The sequence below is a fragment of the Corvus kubaryi genome, unplaced genomic scaffold (assembly GCF_017639235.1).
Source record: "Corvus kubaryi isolate FWS band 111438036 unplaced genomic scaffold, C.kubaryi_AGA036_p1.0 37308, whole genome shotgun sequence".
Lineage (NCBI taxonomy): Eukaryota > Metazoa > Chordata > Aves > Passeriformes > Corvidae > Corvus > Corvus kubaryi.
Genome location: NW_024581096.1, coordinates 765470 through 782664, shown reverse-complemented (window position 1 = coordinate 782664; position 17195 = coordinate 765470). Strand labels below are relative to the sequence as shown.

Here is a 17195-nt window from a genome sequence, read left to right as displayed (position 1 = left end):
TGAATAGTTAAAACTCAGCAAAGCAGACAAGGAGGAGGGTTTGATTTTTAAGGTGAGGACTTTGGGGAGCTCTGTTTTGTGGAGACCTCCGTGATGGTGGACTTATCACTGTCCGCCCCAGACTTGGACCTTCTCTGCACTGCTTCATGGAGGCTCTCCAAGGAGTAATTGTTTTAGAAAAAGCCTTTGGCTGTCTTCAGCAAAGCAGCACAAGTATAAATGCAGATCTCGGCAGGGCAGGATTTGTTATGCACACAGGAGCGTTCTGCTTATTCCAGCTAATGACTGGGAGTCACTGGGAGCTCTGAATCAGCAAGTAAATGAAGGGCCAGGTAGAAGGCAGGAATACCACATCACAGCCTGCACTTTGTTTTGGCAATAGCATGATTTTTAGGTGGGATTTTTTTTTTTTTTTTCAAAAGCAATCCATCACTGCCACCTTTGAAGTCAGTGGGAGCTGAACCATTCACTCCTCCAGCAGCCTGGTGCGGATGCTTTTGAGAACCTCGCCCTTCGTGTTCAGCTCTTGGAGCCTGCTGCTGGGTGGTTTTGGTTTTCAAAAGCCACGACGCCTTTAACCTTGCCTGCACCAGGCAGGGGAAAACCAAAGGGACGGGAGGTGTCTGTAAAAAGCCAGAGGGGTGTTCTAATACCATAGAGTGATAGAATCATAGACTATCTCAAGCTGGAAGGGACCCACAAGGATCAGTAATCCATGGTTGACCCCTTCTTCTCCCAACAGCTGCAGAGCACCGGCCGGCTGCTGGAGGAGCAGCTGCCTGAGATGATGACAGAGCTGCTGGCGATAGCGCGCGACAAGATGCTGTGTCCCTCCGAGTCTATGCTGACCAGGTCCCTGCTGCTGGAGGTCATCGAGCTGCACGCCAACAACTGGAACCCCCTGACGCCCACCATCACGCAGTACTACAACAAGACCATCCAAAAACTGACGGCTTGAGGGGCAGGGCAAGGTGGGGTGGTAAGGGACGAGATGAAGACGTGCGCCTTGATGGGACCCGGCAAGAGCTTTTCTGATTTAAATCCCCCAGCAGACCAAACCCCAGCATGCTCGAGAATACGTTCGTGGGGTGGGGCGGGAGCAGCATGTTTCTTTTTCAGCCGCGTCGCCAAGTGCCACCCCTCCTCCCCGCCGTGGTTTTGTTTTAGGGGTTTCTTTTTCTGAGCTCATTGCTCAAGCAGCAGCAGCGCATCCCGCCGGGTTATTGTTTGGCTTTCGAAAGAAGACAGAGAATTTGGAAAAGGAGGAAAAAAAAATAATCTAAGTGGGGGCTAGTATTGTTTTCACGCCGTCCTCCTGCCTTGCCCTGGCCAACTGGCAGGAGACAGCAGGCAGCAGATGTCTCGGGAGGACAAAGCCAGGCACACACTACACCAGACGCTCATAATTGATGGCTTTTGTCAAGCGGGGCTTGCGTTAGGTTCCCCCCCTCCTTCTCTTGTTTTCGACTTTCTGTGTGTTCCCCCACCTACCCGCCACCCCTTCAGAGGCAGATTGGAGAGCGGGACAACTTTCTTATTTGCACTGGGTTTTCTTTTTCTCGAGCACTCGTAATTTCTTCTTATCTTATTGTCTTGTTGGACGGACAGTTGTGAGCGGCTTGGGGACAGGGAGAGCAGCGCCTTCCCTCGAGCTGGGTAACGGTTTATGTGAAGATGCTTGAAGCAGAAGGAGTGTTTTAAAGGAGTCCTAAAGCCACTGCAGAAGTTACATAGCCACCATCATCTTGCCAGTAACCTCCTCGGTGGATTGAGAAATGTGTCCTTTGAGCTGGGGGCTCTAAAAACAGGGGATTCTGTGGCTCTTGCTGTTCAAGTCGCCATTATTCCTCAGCCACTATAATCATTTAACTTTTCTTTGTAATAATTCTTTTTTTCCATTGAAGGAGTGCTTTATTGTTATTACTGTCATGGTTGTAATTATACATTTAAATCCAGGCCTGTTGTAGTTGGGCCTAATAATGTACAGGGCAAGGGAGAAATGAAGGTTTGATGTTCTTTGGAGACTGGTAAATAGAAGACAAGCAGTGCATAGCAAAAAAAGAGGAAAAAAGAAGAAGGAAAAATAGAAAAAGCCAAAAATAGAAGTTTTGAGCCTGGCTTCTAACTAGCTGAATATGCTATCCAGCGTTCCTAGGTGTGCAGTGTGCAGGAGCAGCTCTGTCCCGCGCTCCGTGTAAGTGCTGCAGTGTCATCAAGGCATGGGGGACATCTTCAGAGAGGCAGAGTGTGCTCGGGGATCCCCAGGGTGCTCCAGGATCCCCTCATGGCTCCATGCTGGAGCATCCCGAGGGAGAGGACGGCTGTGGGGGACGGTGGTGAGGTGCCACCTGGAGGGTGAGAGGCTGGGCCAGGGCAACGCTTGAATCATGAAGAAGACGCAGTGGGCTCCTTCTTTGCTGATCTAGCAACACTTTGACTTGGGAAATCCCTCCAGGTGCTTTTTCCAGTGAAGCCTAGTGAGGGTGCAGGAGCCGAGGAAGGCACGATGCCGTCAGCCCATCCTGGTTTCTTCTCACTGCTCAGTTTATTTCCTTTATGATGGTAAGAGAATTTGTGCCGCAAGGATGGCGCACACGGACCCTGGACCAGGCAGGCTGGGCCTGAACTCAGCAGCTCAAACCCATTTTTCAAAGCAAAATGTTGCATTTCTGGTGGCTTGTAGAGAAGAGAGATTTCACCCCGACCTCCTTGGATGTGCAGTATGTTCTTGGGTGCCTTATGAATGTGTTGGTCTGTCTGCGATGGGGAGGAAGCTTTTGCTGCAAAATTCAAAGGGCAGAAATTTTCAGCAGAAAATGCATTGCAGGGGGTGAGAGTCATGATGCTGCAGTTCAATATTATCTGGATTTTCATCTGGTTGTCTGCTGATCCAGTTTTCATTCTGCACCTGGAGCAAGAGGAGCGAGCTGGAAACAGGAGCTTCAGTTTTCCTGTCTACCCAGAAAGCAGCAAAATGATTGCTGAGTGCCCTGGAATTGTCCGGAAAAATTAACTTTTGCTTCACTAACTCAAGCCCAGGAGCTTCGCATGGTGACGGCGCCTTGCTTTGGGTCAGCTTCGTTAGTAGCAATGTGGTTTGATAGTATTAATGAGCAGATGAACTTCATTAAGGCGGCAAAGCCCATCAGTATTACAAGGCTCAGGGTTGTGCCCATTGCTCTTTGTTTTTCCTGCTCCCTGAATTCTCAAGGAGTGGAGGAGAAGGGGATATAACACCCATCACAGTGCACTTAGGCACAGTGTCAGTCTTCTGGGAGAAGGCCTGAAAAACAGTTTTGTCTTGATTTTTTTTTTCTTGTTTTTTTTATGAACAGAGAAGTCCTCTAGCAGGGACTACAGCCTGATGGGTTGGGGTGCCAGGGATCCCGCCAGCAGTGATCCAGACTGCCACTCTGGCCCCTGCAGATTCTCACTTCCCACAGAATTTTTTCTTGGATTGTAGTGAAAGAAGAAAAAAGAAAAGAAAAACACAAAGAATTGGGGATGTTGTTTCTAAAAACTTGAATTTTCACCCATCAGTGCATCAGGAGGCATTCAGAGTCAAAGTGTAAGCCACTGAGCAGTATTTCTCCTAAAGCATTTCCCTAACCCTACCTGCTGTGAGAGTTTATTCAATTTTCTCATTGTGGGGCAACCCTGCAACCCCCACTGACCTGGCTTGGCCCATGACTTTCCCTTTCAACACTGGAAATGAGGAACTTTTATGTGAAATCCGTCATTTTTTAATGTCTTGCCATTTATCTCTGCTATTAACATGCATTCGTCCAGCCATTAACTGGTACATCAGTCACTCTGTTGATGTCCGAGAATCAAAATGTTGACCAAAAATGGCGTTTTTTTCCCAAAAATTACATGCTGCCAATGGTATCTTTCTGAAGTCCATCCGTAGGAAGCCTGCGGGCACATGACATCATTCACCAGAGTACTGTGTTGGGAAAAGAGGCACCACAAGGACATTTGATGGGCAGGATGGGGAACAGTGCTGGGGAATTTTTTGGGTGAGAGCACCTGGGGATCCTGGAGTGTTTTCTTCTCTTTTTTTTTTTTTTTTCCCCTTTTTTTCCTCCCCATCTTTTGCCTTACTTTAGAAACGGTCGCCAAAGGGCGTAATTCTCCAACGTGTTTTTAGGCGCAAAACCACTGGCTACGTCTCCCCAGATCAGCCAGATTCCATTTTGCTGCTCAATAAAAGTATCTGTGTGGGGTTTTACTGTGTTGTCCCCATACAACTACATCAGCAAAGGGGAAAATAACCCCCTCAGGCCAAATGTGTGTGGGGCCAAACGTCGGGGTGGTGTGGAGGCGAGTGGCTGCAGCATCACCTCTGTGCCCATCTCCCTGGGAGGGAGAGCAGGTTTGCTGACTCCCTGCCAGGCTCCCCAGAGTCTAATTCACCTCATTCCTGGTAAAAATCTTTCCAAACTGATGGGTTTTGCTACACAGAAAGTGACTTGTTTGGTTTCCCCTTGAGGGATTCCACTGCTGTTCGGAGAATTCATGTGTATATGGAGGTGAAAAAAAAATGGGGAGAAAAAAAAGGAAAAGTAAGTGATTTGCTTGGTTCCCCTCTTCCCCTGAAGGAGATTAATTAGTATCTATTCTTGGCATGATTGATGGCTTTGAAAGAAAACTTGTCAGAATAACTTATGATTTATTTTCATGCTTATTTTTATAACACCCCTCACTGGGAGATCTCTCAAAATCTTAAATATGATTTTTTTTAATTTCCCTGCTGGGTATTTTATGGCTTTACACTAATTTTGCTCTTCTTGGTGGTAGCTATTAGGCAGTCCTGGTGATGTTTTCAGTATTTTTTCAGAAGAAGTGATACTAAAGGTTGCAAAGTCCACTGGTGATAGCCAAGGGAGCTGCGGTGTCCTGCAGAACACGAAGTTAACGCTAGCAATTCTTCTTTTTTTTTTTTAATGTATTTATTTGCATTTGAAAAAGCGACATTTTTAATTTAATCATATTTGTTAAACTAAGCGCTTTAAATTTTTTTTTTTTTAATTTCAAAAAAAGAAAAATGTTTTGGGGAGAGTAAAGACTAGGTAGTCATACTTAGAGAAATCACAAACTCATCGTTTTCAGCATTTCAGAGACTGTTAAAACAAGGGAGCTCATAACTCTTTGTGGTAATTCAGTCTTTGTTTATAGAACATCCAGACCCACTGTATGCTATAAAATGCATCATCTGAGTAATAAATGTTTAAAGCTTGACATTTCCCCATCTCTTTGTGGGTACGCGCTATCGCTTCTCCTGCTCTGGGAGGGGCCGTCCTTTAGTTCAGGATGGAAGGAAAGGAATATTGGGTGGGTGGGAGCAGAATATCCCTCGTGGTGCAGCTCAGGAGGGCTCCGTGGGGACAGCTCAGTGCTCCTGGTGCCAGGTCACATCCTGCTTCTCCTCCTGTGGGGCTTGGTCCCTATCCCCATCACTTCTCACAGGGGTGAGGGTGAAAGCTGTGGGAATGGTGCAAAGGGCTCAGAGCTCCATGGATGAGGGATTGAGCCCCTCTCCTGATCTGCTTCCACTGCTGCCCCCTCCCCTGCTCCCCATCCTCTGCCCAAAGCAAATTTCCCATCTCTTTGTGTCCTACCTCAGCTGAGCCTGGGGGTCTGTTAGAGAATCCCCCTGATTTAATCACATCCATTCCACCCAGTGCTACAGCAATGCGGGCTCACCAACCACTGCTGCCTGTTAAAAATAGTCTTTCAAAATGATATTCAAGATGTTTATCACAAAATCACAGAATATTCTGAGTTGGAAAGGACCCACAAGGGCCATCAAGTCCAGCTCTTAAGTGAATGCCCATACAGGAATACCAACTGAGCCAATCTCAGAAAAACCAGGTGTACTACGAGGTCTCCTTTGGAAAGCTCTTCTCAAGCCAAAGGCAATTAATTTTTGTCTAACTGAAATGCCTGTATCTTGTCCTGGCCTGAGGGAGGGAAAGAGAGGGAGAAACAAGATGTGAGGTGAAACAAGGAGTGACACCACCACCCAGATCCCACAAGGAGATTCATGTTGCTTCCCACACCTCTATCCCCACATTCCCCCTCCATTTCCCTCATGCCAGAGCATCTTCTCCCTCTCAAGTAACAGGCTCACAGGACACAACTAAGCACCACAGATGTCCAAACTCCCCCAGGGGTCACCCCCTCCCAGAGCCAACATGCTTGCTCCAGAGAGCAGGGCTTTTTGGGAAACCCCCTACCTTGCCCATCATCGGTGGAGGTGTCTTGACTGCAGAGTGATGTCCATTCCCTGCACACCTCACCTTCTCCCACCACTTTAAGCAATGGTGGGCTTGAAACTGAGCCTCAGACAGTTGGATTCAAGAACACTTGTAATTTAGATCAGAAACTGGGAAGGAATTGCTGGCTGTGAGGGTGCTGAGGCATCATCACAGGGTGCCCAGAGCAGCTGTGGCTGCCCCTGGATCCCTGGCAGTGTCCAAGGCCAGGCTGGATGGGGCTTGGAGCAATGTGGGATAGTGAAATGTGTCCCTGCCCATGGCAGGGTGTGGAACAAGGGGTTCTTCAGGGTCCCTTCGAACCCAATCCAGTCTGGGATTCTATGAAATACCATACCTGACCATGTGCCACCTTTTCCAAGGATCCACCCCTGAACATACTCATCATGAGCCCCATCCTGCAGCCAGACCCTACAGCTCTGGGGTGTGCTGGAGCTGGAGTTTGGCCTGTTCCTAATCAGGGGTTTGAGCATCTGGACCAGCTCTGGGAAGAGTTTATCAGCACTGGAGTTTGGCTAGGAGCAGATAAGCCAAGAGCAGAGACGATCCCTGGGGCCCCTGGGACCACCAAGATGTATTAAATGAGAAAATAACCTGCAGTAGCACAAGATTTGGAGCAGATGGATGGGCATCGCTACAGAGACAAAGCTTTCAAGATGCAGGAATATTTCTGCGAATTCCTTGTGTCTGCCAAAAACCCAGACAGCAGCAAATAAACACTCCACGGATCAGAGTAGGATTGCTTGGCTTCCCTAAAACATGGCAAACCTGCAGGTAGCTGAGATGCAGGATGTTCTCCTCTTCCAGCAGCTCCACATCTGTGCTGGGTGTTAAGGGGAGTTTTTAAATGCTCCTTCTGGTGGCAAAATGGGCAACAGAGATAAGTAACCTTAATGTAACTGCACTGGTGCTCTGTTTGCCATCTGAACTGTAGCTTTAGTGATTATTGCTTGGGATGCAAGAAAAACAGTGATATTAAAACAATAATGCACATTACAAGACTATGTGGCCTCTTCCTTTTGTATCCCACACTAGGATCCCCAGTTACAAAGCTGGAGACTTGTGTGGCTACGCAAATGTGACTACTGAGCCAAGCTTGATGGCTGTCCTGCTCCCCAGGACTTCTCTGAACTCCTAGAGAAAGATTTCTGCAAGAAATACTAATACTAATAAACATTTTCAGGAATGCAGACATTGCCTGTACCTCTTGGAGGGGTCACTGTGCTTATCTTTGCAGATACAGGTGAGTGTGAGGTCTCGAGGATGGACGGTCCCAGAAATGGATGTTCGGTTTTGTCTGCCCCAGAGTCAATGGTGAAAAAATGCAAAGTCCCTGTCAAGAGAAACACCAAGATTTCAGAATTGCATTCTGTCCTAAATCATCCTGGTTTTTCACCAAACAAAGTGTTTTGTTTCAATGTATGTTGTGTTGCTGTAGCAATAACATTTAAACAAATTGGGTTTTATTAGCTCAGACCTTTTCAATAACTTCCCGCAGAGCTTTCCCATCAGAAGTTTCCACTTCAGGGAAGTGATGCCAGGAGATGGCAACAGTCTGATGGGAGAAATCACCTTTGCCATGTGCTGAGTGGTCCTGGGCTTGCTTCAGCTTCTGCTGCTCTTCTCCTAGCCCTGCCAGAGGAAAATGCATCAGCATTTCTGTCCCCGCATGTCGTTCTTGATGTCCAAATGCATGACACGCGGCCTTGCAGCCAAGACTTCAAGTTGGACATCAGGAAGAGTTTCTCCATGGAAAGGGTGGTTAGACATCGGAAGGGGCTGCCCAGGGATGGTGGAGTCCCCATACCTGGAGGTGTCCAAGGAATAACTGGATGTGGCACTCTTGGCTGGGTGACAAGGTGGGGATTCATCACAGGTCGGACTGATCTTGGAAGGCTTTTCCAACCTAAATGATCCTGTGAAGATGGGGTAGGACTGCACAGACCCTGCTAGTGCTGCTGGTGACCCCACGACAGTCGCTGGTGGTGGAGCTGTGAGCAGAAACCAGGTCTTGGAACAGATCCCTGCAACTGGTGGAGGTGTGGGAACAGCTGTCTGAGGAACTGGGCTGCAGTGAGGGTCTGCTTGGGCAGGAGAGCTCGTGGAATCACAGAATCCCAGAATGATTTGGGTCAGAAGGGACCTTATAGATCATCTTGTTCCATCCCCCTGCCATGGGCAGGCCAAGACAGGGGTCCATGAGATTCCATGGCATCTAGGACCTGTGCAAAGTCCAAGTGGGTCATTATGAAGACCATTTCCACGCTTCTACAGACAGCACCAAGCCTGGGTTTTATTTGGGGGGGGGGGGAGGGGGGGGGCCTGAATGTACAGATGGAGCACCCAGGTTTCCCAGTCCAAGGGACAAATCCTACCTGCTCTTGCTTCATGCAGGCACCTGGGAGGAGTTCCTTCTGGCCGTTGTCCTGTGGGTGGAGGTGGGCAGCAAGCAGTGCTCTTTTACCTTTAAAACTAACAACAGGGAGCTCTGCAGGAGCCTGGGCTTTCCTGGCACAGAGTCCCGTGCCCTGTGCAGAGCTAGGGTGCAGTGCACAGGTGGGTCCTGAGCCATGGTCAGGTGTCGGCTGAGCTGGGGCTTCCCCCGGTCCCATCTGTCAACCAGGGCCAAATTATCTTTCACTGGCACTTTTTCCTTTTTTTTTCCTCCCTGGGATAAAACCCAAAATAAATCCTGGTCAGCATTTGCTACTCCCTGTCTTGATCATAGAATCATGGAATCTCAGAATAGTTTGGGTTGCAAGAAACCTTAAAGATCGTCTCATTCCACCCCCTGCCATGGGCAGGGGCACCTTCTGCTATCCCAGGTTGCTCCAAGCCCTGTCCAACCTGGCCTTGGATACTTAGGGGGATTAGCAAAGTTCAAGCTCAGAAAGCAATTTTAAATTTACCTTTTTTTGATAATCTAAAATTTTGAGGTCCAAAAGAGGTCAGCTTTCAAAGCAAGTCTGTAAGATTGGGTAGATTAGGGTGGGAGAAAAACTGCACCAGGGGATGGGTTATCCAAAACCTGTCTGGCGGTAATTACACGTCGGTGGATGAAAAACTGGTTTGAGGGCAAACACCATAAAAATATTGCTTGGGGAGAGAAAGACGACAAAGATTGTGAAATCCAGTCGGCAGATTGTTTTACAGCAAAGGTAGCTTCTCTCCCCAGGGCTGGATTTTACAGCTCACGTAAGAAACCAACCCCTGGTGAGCAGGGCTGCTCTGCTCTTCTTTTCAAGCACAAAAAATGCAGGGTATTTGCTAGAAACCATGGGTTTGTGCTGATTTCTTAGAGATAAATGCAGTCTTGTTTTTGGGGGGGGAGGGTGATGAAGCGTTTGGGAGAGGGGTTGTGTTGCATATGGTGACTGCAATTCGTTTTTACAATCACTGCGTGGACACATCCTGCTGTATATATTCTTTATATAAAATTGCATTTCCATTGTTTCTCTGAGCACTTAAAGGGGTGCTGCAGGGGCTCACTGCTCTCCCAAGGGGGCTAAACCCAAATAACCCAGTGCTGCTGCCTGGGTTCTGGTTTTCAGCTCATTTTACACATTTTTTTCTCCATTTGCTCTCTGTCCTCTAATTTATATTTCCCTTTGCTCCCTCTGTGTTTGCAGGCAGGTTTCCAGCTCTGTGCTGCAACATTTGACCACCTCAGCTCCCTTTTCACAGCTGAGGATGTCCCTTCCTGAGGAAAGATGAGTTCTCCTTGTGCCAGTCACCACCTGCACTCACCTTTTTGGGAACAGCTGACCATCCTGGGTCCCTGCAGCTCACATTTAAGTTCCCAGAACCTTGCACAAGAGTTTTCTTCCTTTACTAACACTTCCTGCAAGCGCTTTAGAATCATAGAATCCCAGAATGGTTTGGGTTGGAAGGGACCTTCAAGATCATCACCTCCCACTCCCTGCCATAGGCAGGGACACCTTCCACTATCCCAGGTTGCTCCAAGCCCCATCCAGCCCAGCCTGGAACACTTCCAGGGACAGGGAGTCCACAACCTCCACTTTCCCTGGGGTGCACTGGATTTGCATCCCAAAATCCCACCAGGAATCACCACCACCCATGTTCCCCTGTAAATGCCAGGAGGAGGTTGCAGGGAGCCTCATCTCCTCCTGTTCTTCCCGCCCCTCCGTGCACAGCCCCTTGTCTCCGAATTCCTCCCCTAATTACCCTCTTCTCCGGTTCTAATTGTTCCCATGGTGCTGGATTAAAGTGACGCTCCTAAGGGAAGCAATGGGAAAAAAAACCCAGTCCAACAAGCAGTTGTCCCTTGGAGATCTGTCCCAGCCCAGCATGGCCCTGCCCAGACACGGATGGGGACAGCCAGCCCCATGGCACGGTGATGCACCATGGCCACCCTCAAGGACAGGCTCCCATGGGGTGTCTGGGACACTTGGCCTTGTGCTTCTTGTCCCACCTGCAGGTGGACAGGAGTTTGGGGACATCCAGGGGGGCTGGTGAGGGTCAGGGCTGGATTACCCCCAGGGCGCTGTGCTGGAGCCTATTTTCTGGTGGGAATTGTCAGGATAAAATTAGAAGTAGGTTGAACTTTATCTACAACTTGAACTAAGGCTGAACTTGGCCCTGTTTTGTTTTAGCTTTTCAAAGTTCATTGAAGTTCACAGGGAGGGAGGCAAGTGGGGGGGCAACTGGATTATTTTATTTTAACTTGGTCTTTCTGTGATTTCACTGTAGTTTGACTGCCTCCTCAGCTTGGAAAGGCTCTTCTCAGGATATTCCCAGTCCAAGGTGATGTGGTGGCTCAAATACTGCCATAGGATTTATTCCATTTCAGGTTGGGTTTAATCCCTTTCAGGTATTTATGGCTGGGGTAGTGCAGGGCTGACCAGACCTTTTCCTAGCTCAGCCCTGGGTCTGCTCCAGCCCAGCCCAGGATGGGAAGACAAAGGGGAAAGCTTGGAGTGGATTTGGAGTGCAGAAGGATCACAGCGGTCTGCACTGGAGATGCTTCAAGGGATTTTTGGCACCTTTTTGTCCCATGCTGACCAGCTGGGCTTCCAGACAACTTTCCAGCTCTGCCGACACTTCTCCTAATCTTCATTTTTCATGTGGCCACTCCACAGTGGAGATGAGTTGGCTTGCCTGGATGCACACTATGAGACCCATGAGCCAGAGCTGTGCTGCCTGTCCCTGACCCCGTGGGTTGTGCAAGCTGCTGGCCCCGTGCAGAGGTGTGTGGGTGGTGCGGGGAGCACGTACAGCGCTCTGCACCTCGCTCTGGGGACACGGCAGTCCCCTCTGGGCCAAGGGAGGTGGTGAAAGCAGCAGCAGAAGGACGTGGTCGTGGAGGTTTCACACTGAACCCATCGCAGAGCTGCGAAGGGACAAGTGGCACTGCATCCCTCCAGGGCCAGTTGTGTTTCCCAGCGAGCCAAACATCCCTTCCCAGAACAGACGGGAGACTTCTACCACATGGTTATTTCACCTCCTAAATTACTCAAGAGTTTGTAGAAACTTCACCAATTTTTTAACAAAGATGCCTCCTAGATCACTGACAAATCTAGGGAATGCGTGGGGCGGACTGATTTCCTGGAATAGGACTTACTGGAGGAAAAGTCCCTCCAGGCTGGCTCCTAACTATGACACATTTGATAGCCATTCAAGGATACTGGGAAACTTGTCATTTGTCTCCGTGAGGCTTCAGACAGAGTTTCATCATAAATTCTGACTGTTCTGTGAAATAAAACCAGCTAATGTCTACCAGCAGCCCTACAACTTCCGGGGTTTATGTAGGATGTATCACAGGGGTGATTTTTTTTTCTCCCCCCCCCCCAAGGTTTTATGCCCGGGTGCAAAGTGACTTTATTGCACCTTGTTTTCTTTCTTCCTGGCAGGGTGACCTGCCTTGTCCCATGGAGGGTGGCATGGGCTGTGGGTGTGCCTGAGCCGCCACCACTGTCAATGAACTTTGGCACCTTAAACTGTGGAAAACCCTCCGTGCCAGAGGGAGGGATAGGTGCCTGGCGTCCAGGAGATCAGATTGCCCCAGGGGATTTGCTGGGAGTCCCATGATGAGCCTGGAAGGGAGCCCAGACGGCAGGGCACCGCCATGCTTTCCACCCAGGGCGCTCAGCTGGGGTCCCTGGAGGACAGCTGGTGGCCTTTGTCCCTTACTGTCACACTTGTGCATGCAAACCCCAACCCCACAGCACCCCAAAGTCTTGCTGGGGTGAGTTGAACCCACCACATGGGATGTGAACCCACCGGCTCTGCAGGGGATGATGGCACATGGCAGTGGGAAGCCTGGTGTGAACCCCTCCTGTGTCTGCACCACCAGTCCCAAGGGACCATTCCTGTGCTTGCCTGCAAGGGGTGTTCACCAGGCTCACCCCAGGGGCAGCCACCTTGGGGTGGGTGGTTTTTTAGGACAAGTCTGGGTCTTCAGCTGTGACTCACTTCCCTGTGCTGCTCCAGATGCAGGGGATGTTCTGTTCACTCCCAGTTCACGCGAGCTGCAGCTTGGCCACCAGCATCGTCCATCCTCCTCAGCCTCACGGTGTCACCCCAGGTCCCCAGTGTCACTCATCACTCTTTTTTGCCTCCAAGGTGTCCAACAGGATCTCAGCAGCAACTGTTTTGCAGGCAGATGAGGAATCCAGCACTGCAGATGGGTTTTTAATGTCACCCGTCTCAGCCCTGCCGTCCCTGTGAGCTGTTCCTGGGAGTCCTTGCCCAAGAGCTCTGCCTCCAGGAAATGCCATTATCAGCTGCCTCCATCGGCTGCTCCACTTCGAGCTCCCTGCCTCGCTCCCGGGGCGCCCAATCCCAATCCAATTTCTACTGGAAGGAGATAAGACAACGAAAGGAGATAAGGGCCAGCCAGCAGGCTGGTCACCCTGACTCACAGAGGACAGGTGTCAGCACGAGGAAGACACTGTCAGAGCAGCACTTTCAGCCCTGGAAATGGTGGGTGGGTATGGCATGGGCAGCCAGGGGTCCCCAACCCGCTGGGAAGCTGGCTGGCACCAGGACTGGAGCATTTGGGGTAGATTGGGGTGATGAATTCACCCTCCTTCTGGGGTGTGCGCAACTAAAACTGGGCATTCACAACAATATACAGGCAGAGGGTTCAAGTTCAGGACCAAGGGGGGCTTTGCATCACTCAGTTCTTATCCCTGTGCACCTGCATGGTGCAGGTTCCTCTCTTTCCTCCCCAAAAGCACAATCTCACACCTCCTTTCCCAAGCACCCATCTCCTCCCCTCCTTACAATACCAAAGATTGCCAGATTAGTGACAGAAACAGAGAGACATGATGGTTAGGGACCACCCATTTATCCTCCCAGCTGGTCAGAGGCAGCTGACTGGTGAATGCCTTTAATTAAAACTAAATGGTTAATAGGAAGCTGAGCAAAGGTCTCCCTCTTGGCTCCTGGCACAGGTGCCGATGGAAATCGTGCCGAGGGCTGAAGTGCTCGGTGTCGAAACAGTCAGACTCCACCTTGTCTCTTTGCCAGGGCACTAACATTACCACAGAATGCTCCCAAATACTGCTGGCCCTGGTGCTGCTGAACCTGTGCCTCTGCAGGGGGACATTCCCGTGGACACCCTTCAACCCATGGAGCCCTTTTCAACAGGGGGTCTTGTCTCTGACCTGCAGTTTTGGAAGGAAATGGGGTTTTTTTAGGGGCAAGTTATATTTTGACTGTTGCACATTTGAGGGGGGGGGGGCGGAGAAAAATGAGGAATTACCCAATGCAGAGCAGTTTCCCAAGGTTGAGAAGCAGGAGGTTGGGAGTAATAATTAATCTACAGCGGCTGGCAGGGGCTTTGCTCACCTCAAACAACCTGGTCTAAGGGTCAGTTCACAAAGGCGTCTGCAGCTTAGAAAAGAATAGTTCTTGTCCTGGCCTGAGGGAGGAAAAGAGAGGGAGAAACAAGATGTGAGGGGAAACAAGGAGTGACACCACCACCCAGATCCCACAAGGAGATTCATGTTGCTTCCCACACCTCTATCCCCACATTCCCCCTCCATTTCCCTCATGCCAGAGCATCTTCTCCCTCTCGAGTAACAGGCTCACAGGACACAACTAAGCACCGCAGATGTCCAAACTCCCCCAGGGGTCACCCCCTCCCAGAGCCAACATGCTTGCTCCAGAGAGCAGGGCTTTTTGGGAAGCCCCCTACCTTGCCCATCATCGGTGGAGGTGTCTTGACTGCAGAGTGATGTCCATTCCCTGCACACCTCACCTTCTCCCACCATTTTAAGCAATGGTGGGCTTGAAACTGAGCCTCAGACAGTTGGATTCAAGAACACTTGTAATTTAGATCAGAAACTGGGAAGGAATTGCTGGCTGTGAGGGTGCTGAGGCATCATCACAGGGTGCCCAGAGCAGCTGTGGCTGCCCCTGGATCCCTGGCAGTGTCCAAGGCCAGGCTGGATGGGGCTTGGAGCACTCTGGGATAGTGAAATGTATCCCTGCCCATGGCAGGGGGTGGAACAAGAGGGTCTTAAGGTCCCTTCCAACACAAAACACCCTGTGTTTCTCTGATCATCACCCTTGATGAAGCAGACATCATTAAACACTCACGCAAACACAGTTAAATGTATTTCAATGTGTAATTTATTCTCAAATCGCCTGAATTAAAAATGCAGGAGAGTAAATGGAGCTCTTTGACCAAAACCTCTGCAATATGTGCCGACTCTTCAAGCAGAAAATAAGTGTGCTCTGTTGTTCTTGTATTTAAAACACCCTCAGCAGACATGTGGTTCATGCACAACAATTCAGTGCTTTGCCACACAGATCCCAGGCCAGGTCTCCTACTGGAAAAAACATTCCTAGCCATGCTTGTGTAGGGCTGGAGATTTTTACTCTACTTGGGGGTCTGATGTCCTCTGTCTGAAAGGGAAATCAACTCTGCACTTGTGGCTGATGCTTATCTCATTGGTAATGCTGTTCCTGGAATTCCAAGGTCCTCCTTATCTTCAGCAGAGTCAACTGTATCCTCAGAGATAATTGCAATAAATAGCACAAAATGCTTTCCCTTATCAAAATGTCTTTGTGGAAAAAACCCATCATTTCAGAATGGATAAAAATGTGGTGTACTTGACCCATTTTTATTTAATGCCTGGCAAGGCTGCTCCCTGCCCAGCACAAATCTGGGGACTTCACTCTGAATTTCCATGGGATCCTGTGAGTTGGAACTGGACCAGTCCAGGGTTCCAAAACCATGTAGACCTCAGAGGAACCCCACATTCCTGGTGGGTGTTTTACATCTCTTTGGGGATGGAGTCCTCAAAGACACCCAAGCAATGGTTGGGAAGTTGGGAACCATTGAGCTGGTCCTTGTCAAATCCCCCCAAGCTCCCTGTGGCCCTACTGCAGTCTGGTGCTGAGAATAGCTGCCCTTACACACCCATCCCTCACCTCTGCAAAGCCATAAAGAGCTGGCAGATGGCTGGACAACAGCTATTACATTCTGTAAAAACAAGCAGAAAAAAGATATTGTCATAAACAGCATTTACCCAAATAAGTGATGTCTAATGAATCCTTGATAATGACTTACTAATAAAGGTGGTAAATTGGTAACAAAGGGAGTCTGGAGGACAGTGTGTAAAGTGCTTAGAAAATCAAAAGATATCCCAAAAAGGAAGCTTGAAGGACCTGGGGCTGTTTAGTCTAAAGTAAAAGAAAAAAGACTAAGTGATACTGTAAGTTGTAAAACACAGCCGCTGAGAGAAAGGAAATAAACCCTTCGTTATCACAAAAGAAGGGCTGAGAAGTTGTGGGCTTAACCTGCAGGAAGATGCAGCCTGGGTGACAGACAGATAATAAAGGCCTGGAAAAAATTGCCTGAAAAAACATAGTAATGCTGCACTTAAGATTTTTAAGAGCAGGCTGGAAAAACACCAATTGCAGGTAGTTTAAGGATGTCTGGATTGCCCTTGGGATTAGCATGGAGTTAGTTGATTTTAAGTGCTCTCTTCCAGCACCATTTTCTATAAATTTGGTTTATTTTGCTTCCATAACTGGGTTGTGTTTTGGAATTTAAAGAAATACCTCACTTTCACATTTTTCTCAGACCAGTCCTCCTGCAGGGAAGATGTCTTCTCCTCCAGCAAAGACAACAAATATCCAAAGTGGGGCTAACCTGGACCAGGAATTACGAACAGCAAAACCCAGGGACGTAGTAGACATTGCTCCAGATATTCAAGGTCCAATGCTGGACAGGTGGGAGCTCAGTTCCTAAAATGTTATCTTTCAGAGAGATGTACCAACCTTGAGGAGATTTGTTCCCATGAGATGCTGTGTGTCTGTTGATACCATTCCTGGCACAAAGACCAGCCTAAACATGGTAAATCCTTTTGAAGTTCCTCACGCTTAAGCTGCAAGGACAGACAAAATAATAGGAAGGCGGCGATGAAGAAAAAACAGACAGGGCTTTGCACCCCAGAGCTTGTTTACAGAGGAGGGATGTGGCGTGGAGAAACACCCCAAAAAAAGCTGGGTCTGGAGAGCCTCTGTTTGGGAAGATCCCAAAAGTGAATGAGGTTTTAAGGAGGGGTTACAAGAGGAGGGTGAACAGGGAGTGGTTAGGAGGAATTTTAATTAACATCAACGTTTGCAATGTTATTTAATAGGGTCCAAAAAAACATCTGAGAGCAATGAAAGCTGAAACCAGCATTTTCAGAGCAAACAGAGGCAAGTGTGGGGCTGGGGGAGCAGGGCTGGCTTCCTGGGGGATGAGGGGCACCTGAAGAGGTAGAAGATTCTGGGGAGAGAAAAGAGAGAGAAAAAGAGAGTTTTTGGGAGAATTGCAGGGTAGAGGAGAGCTGAGCATCCCTGGGGTGGGAGAGGCTCCTGGGGCTGTACACAGTGCAGGGACAGAACCAGCCATCACAGGTGATGTTTAGGGAGGTAGAAAACCAGCAGCATCAGAAA

The 17195-nt window shown here is 49.1% G+C and overlaps 1 protein-coding gene across 5 annotated transcripts in view; it reads left to right on the top strand.

The window, feature by feature from the left end:
• The window catches only part of CTIF (cap binding complex dependent translation initiation factor), a 143383-nt gene extending 138142 nt beyond the window's left edge, over positions 1 to 5241 (top strand). For all 5 annotated transcript variants that reach the window (XM_042028194.1, XM_042028197.1, XM_042028196.1 and 2 more), the window contains one exon: positions 743 to 5241. In XM_042028194.1, coding sequence (XP_041884128.1) covers positions 743 to 958 — 216 coding nt within the window. In that variant the 3' untranslated portion in view covers positions 959 to 5241. The remainder of the gene's footprint in view (positions 1 to 742) is intronic.
• The last annotated feature ends 11954 nt before the right edge of the window (positions 5242 to 17195 follow it).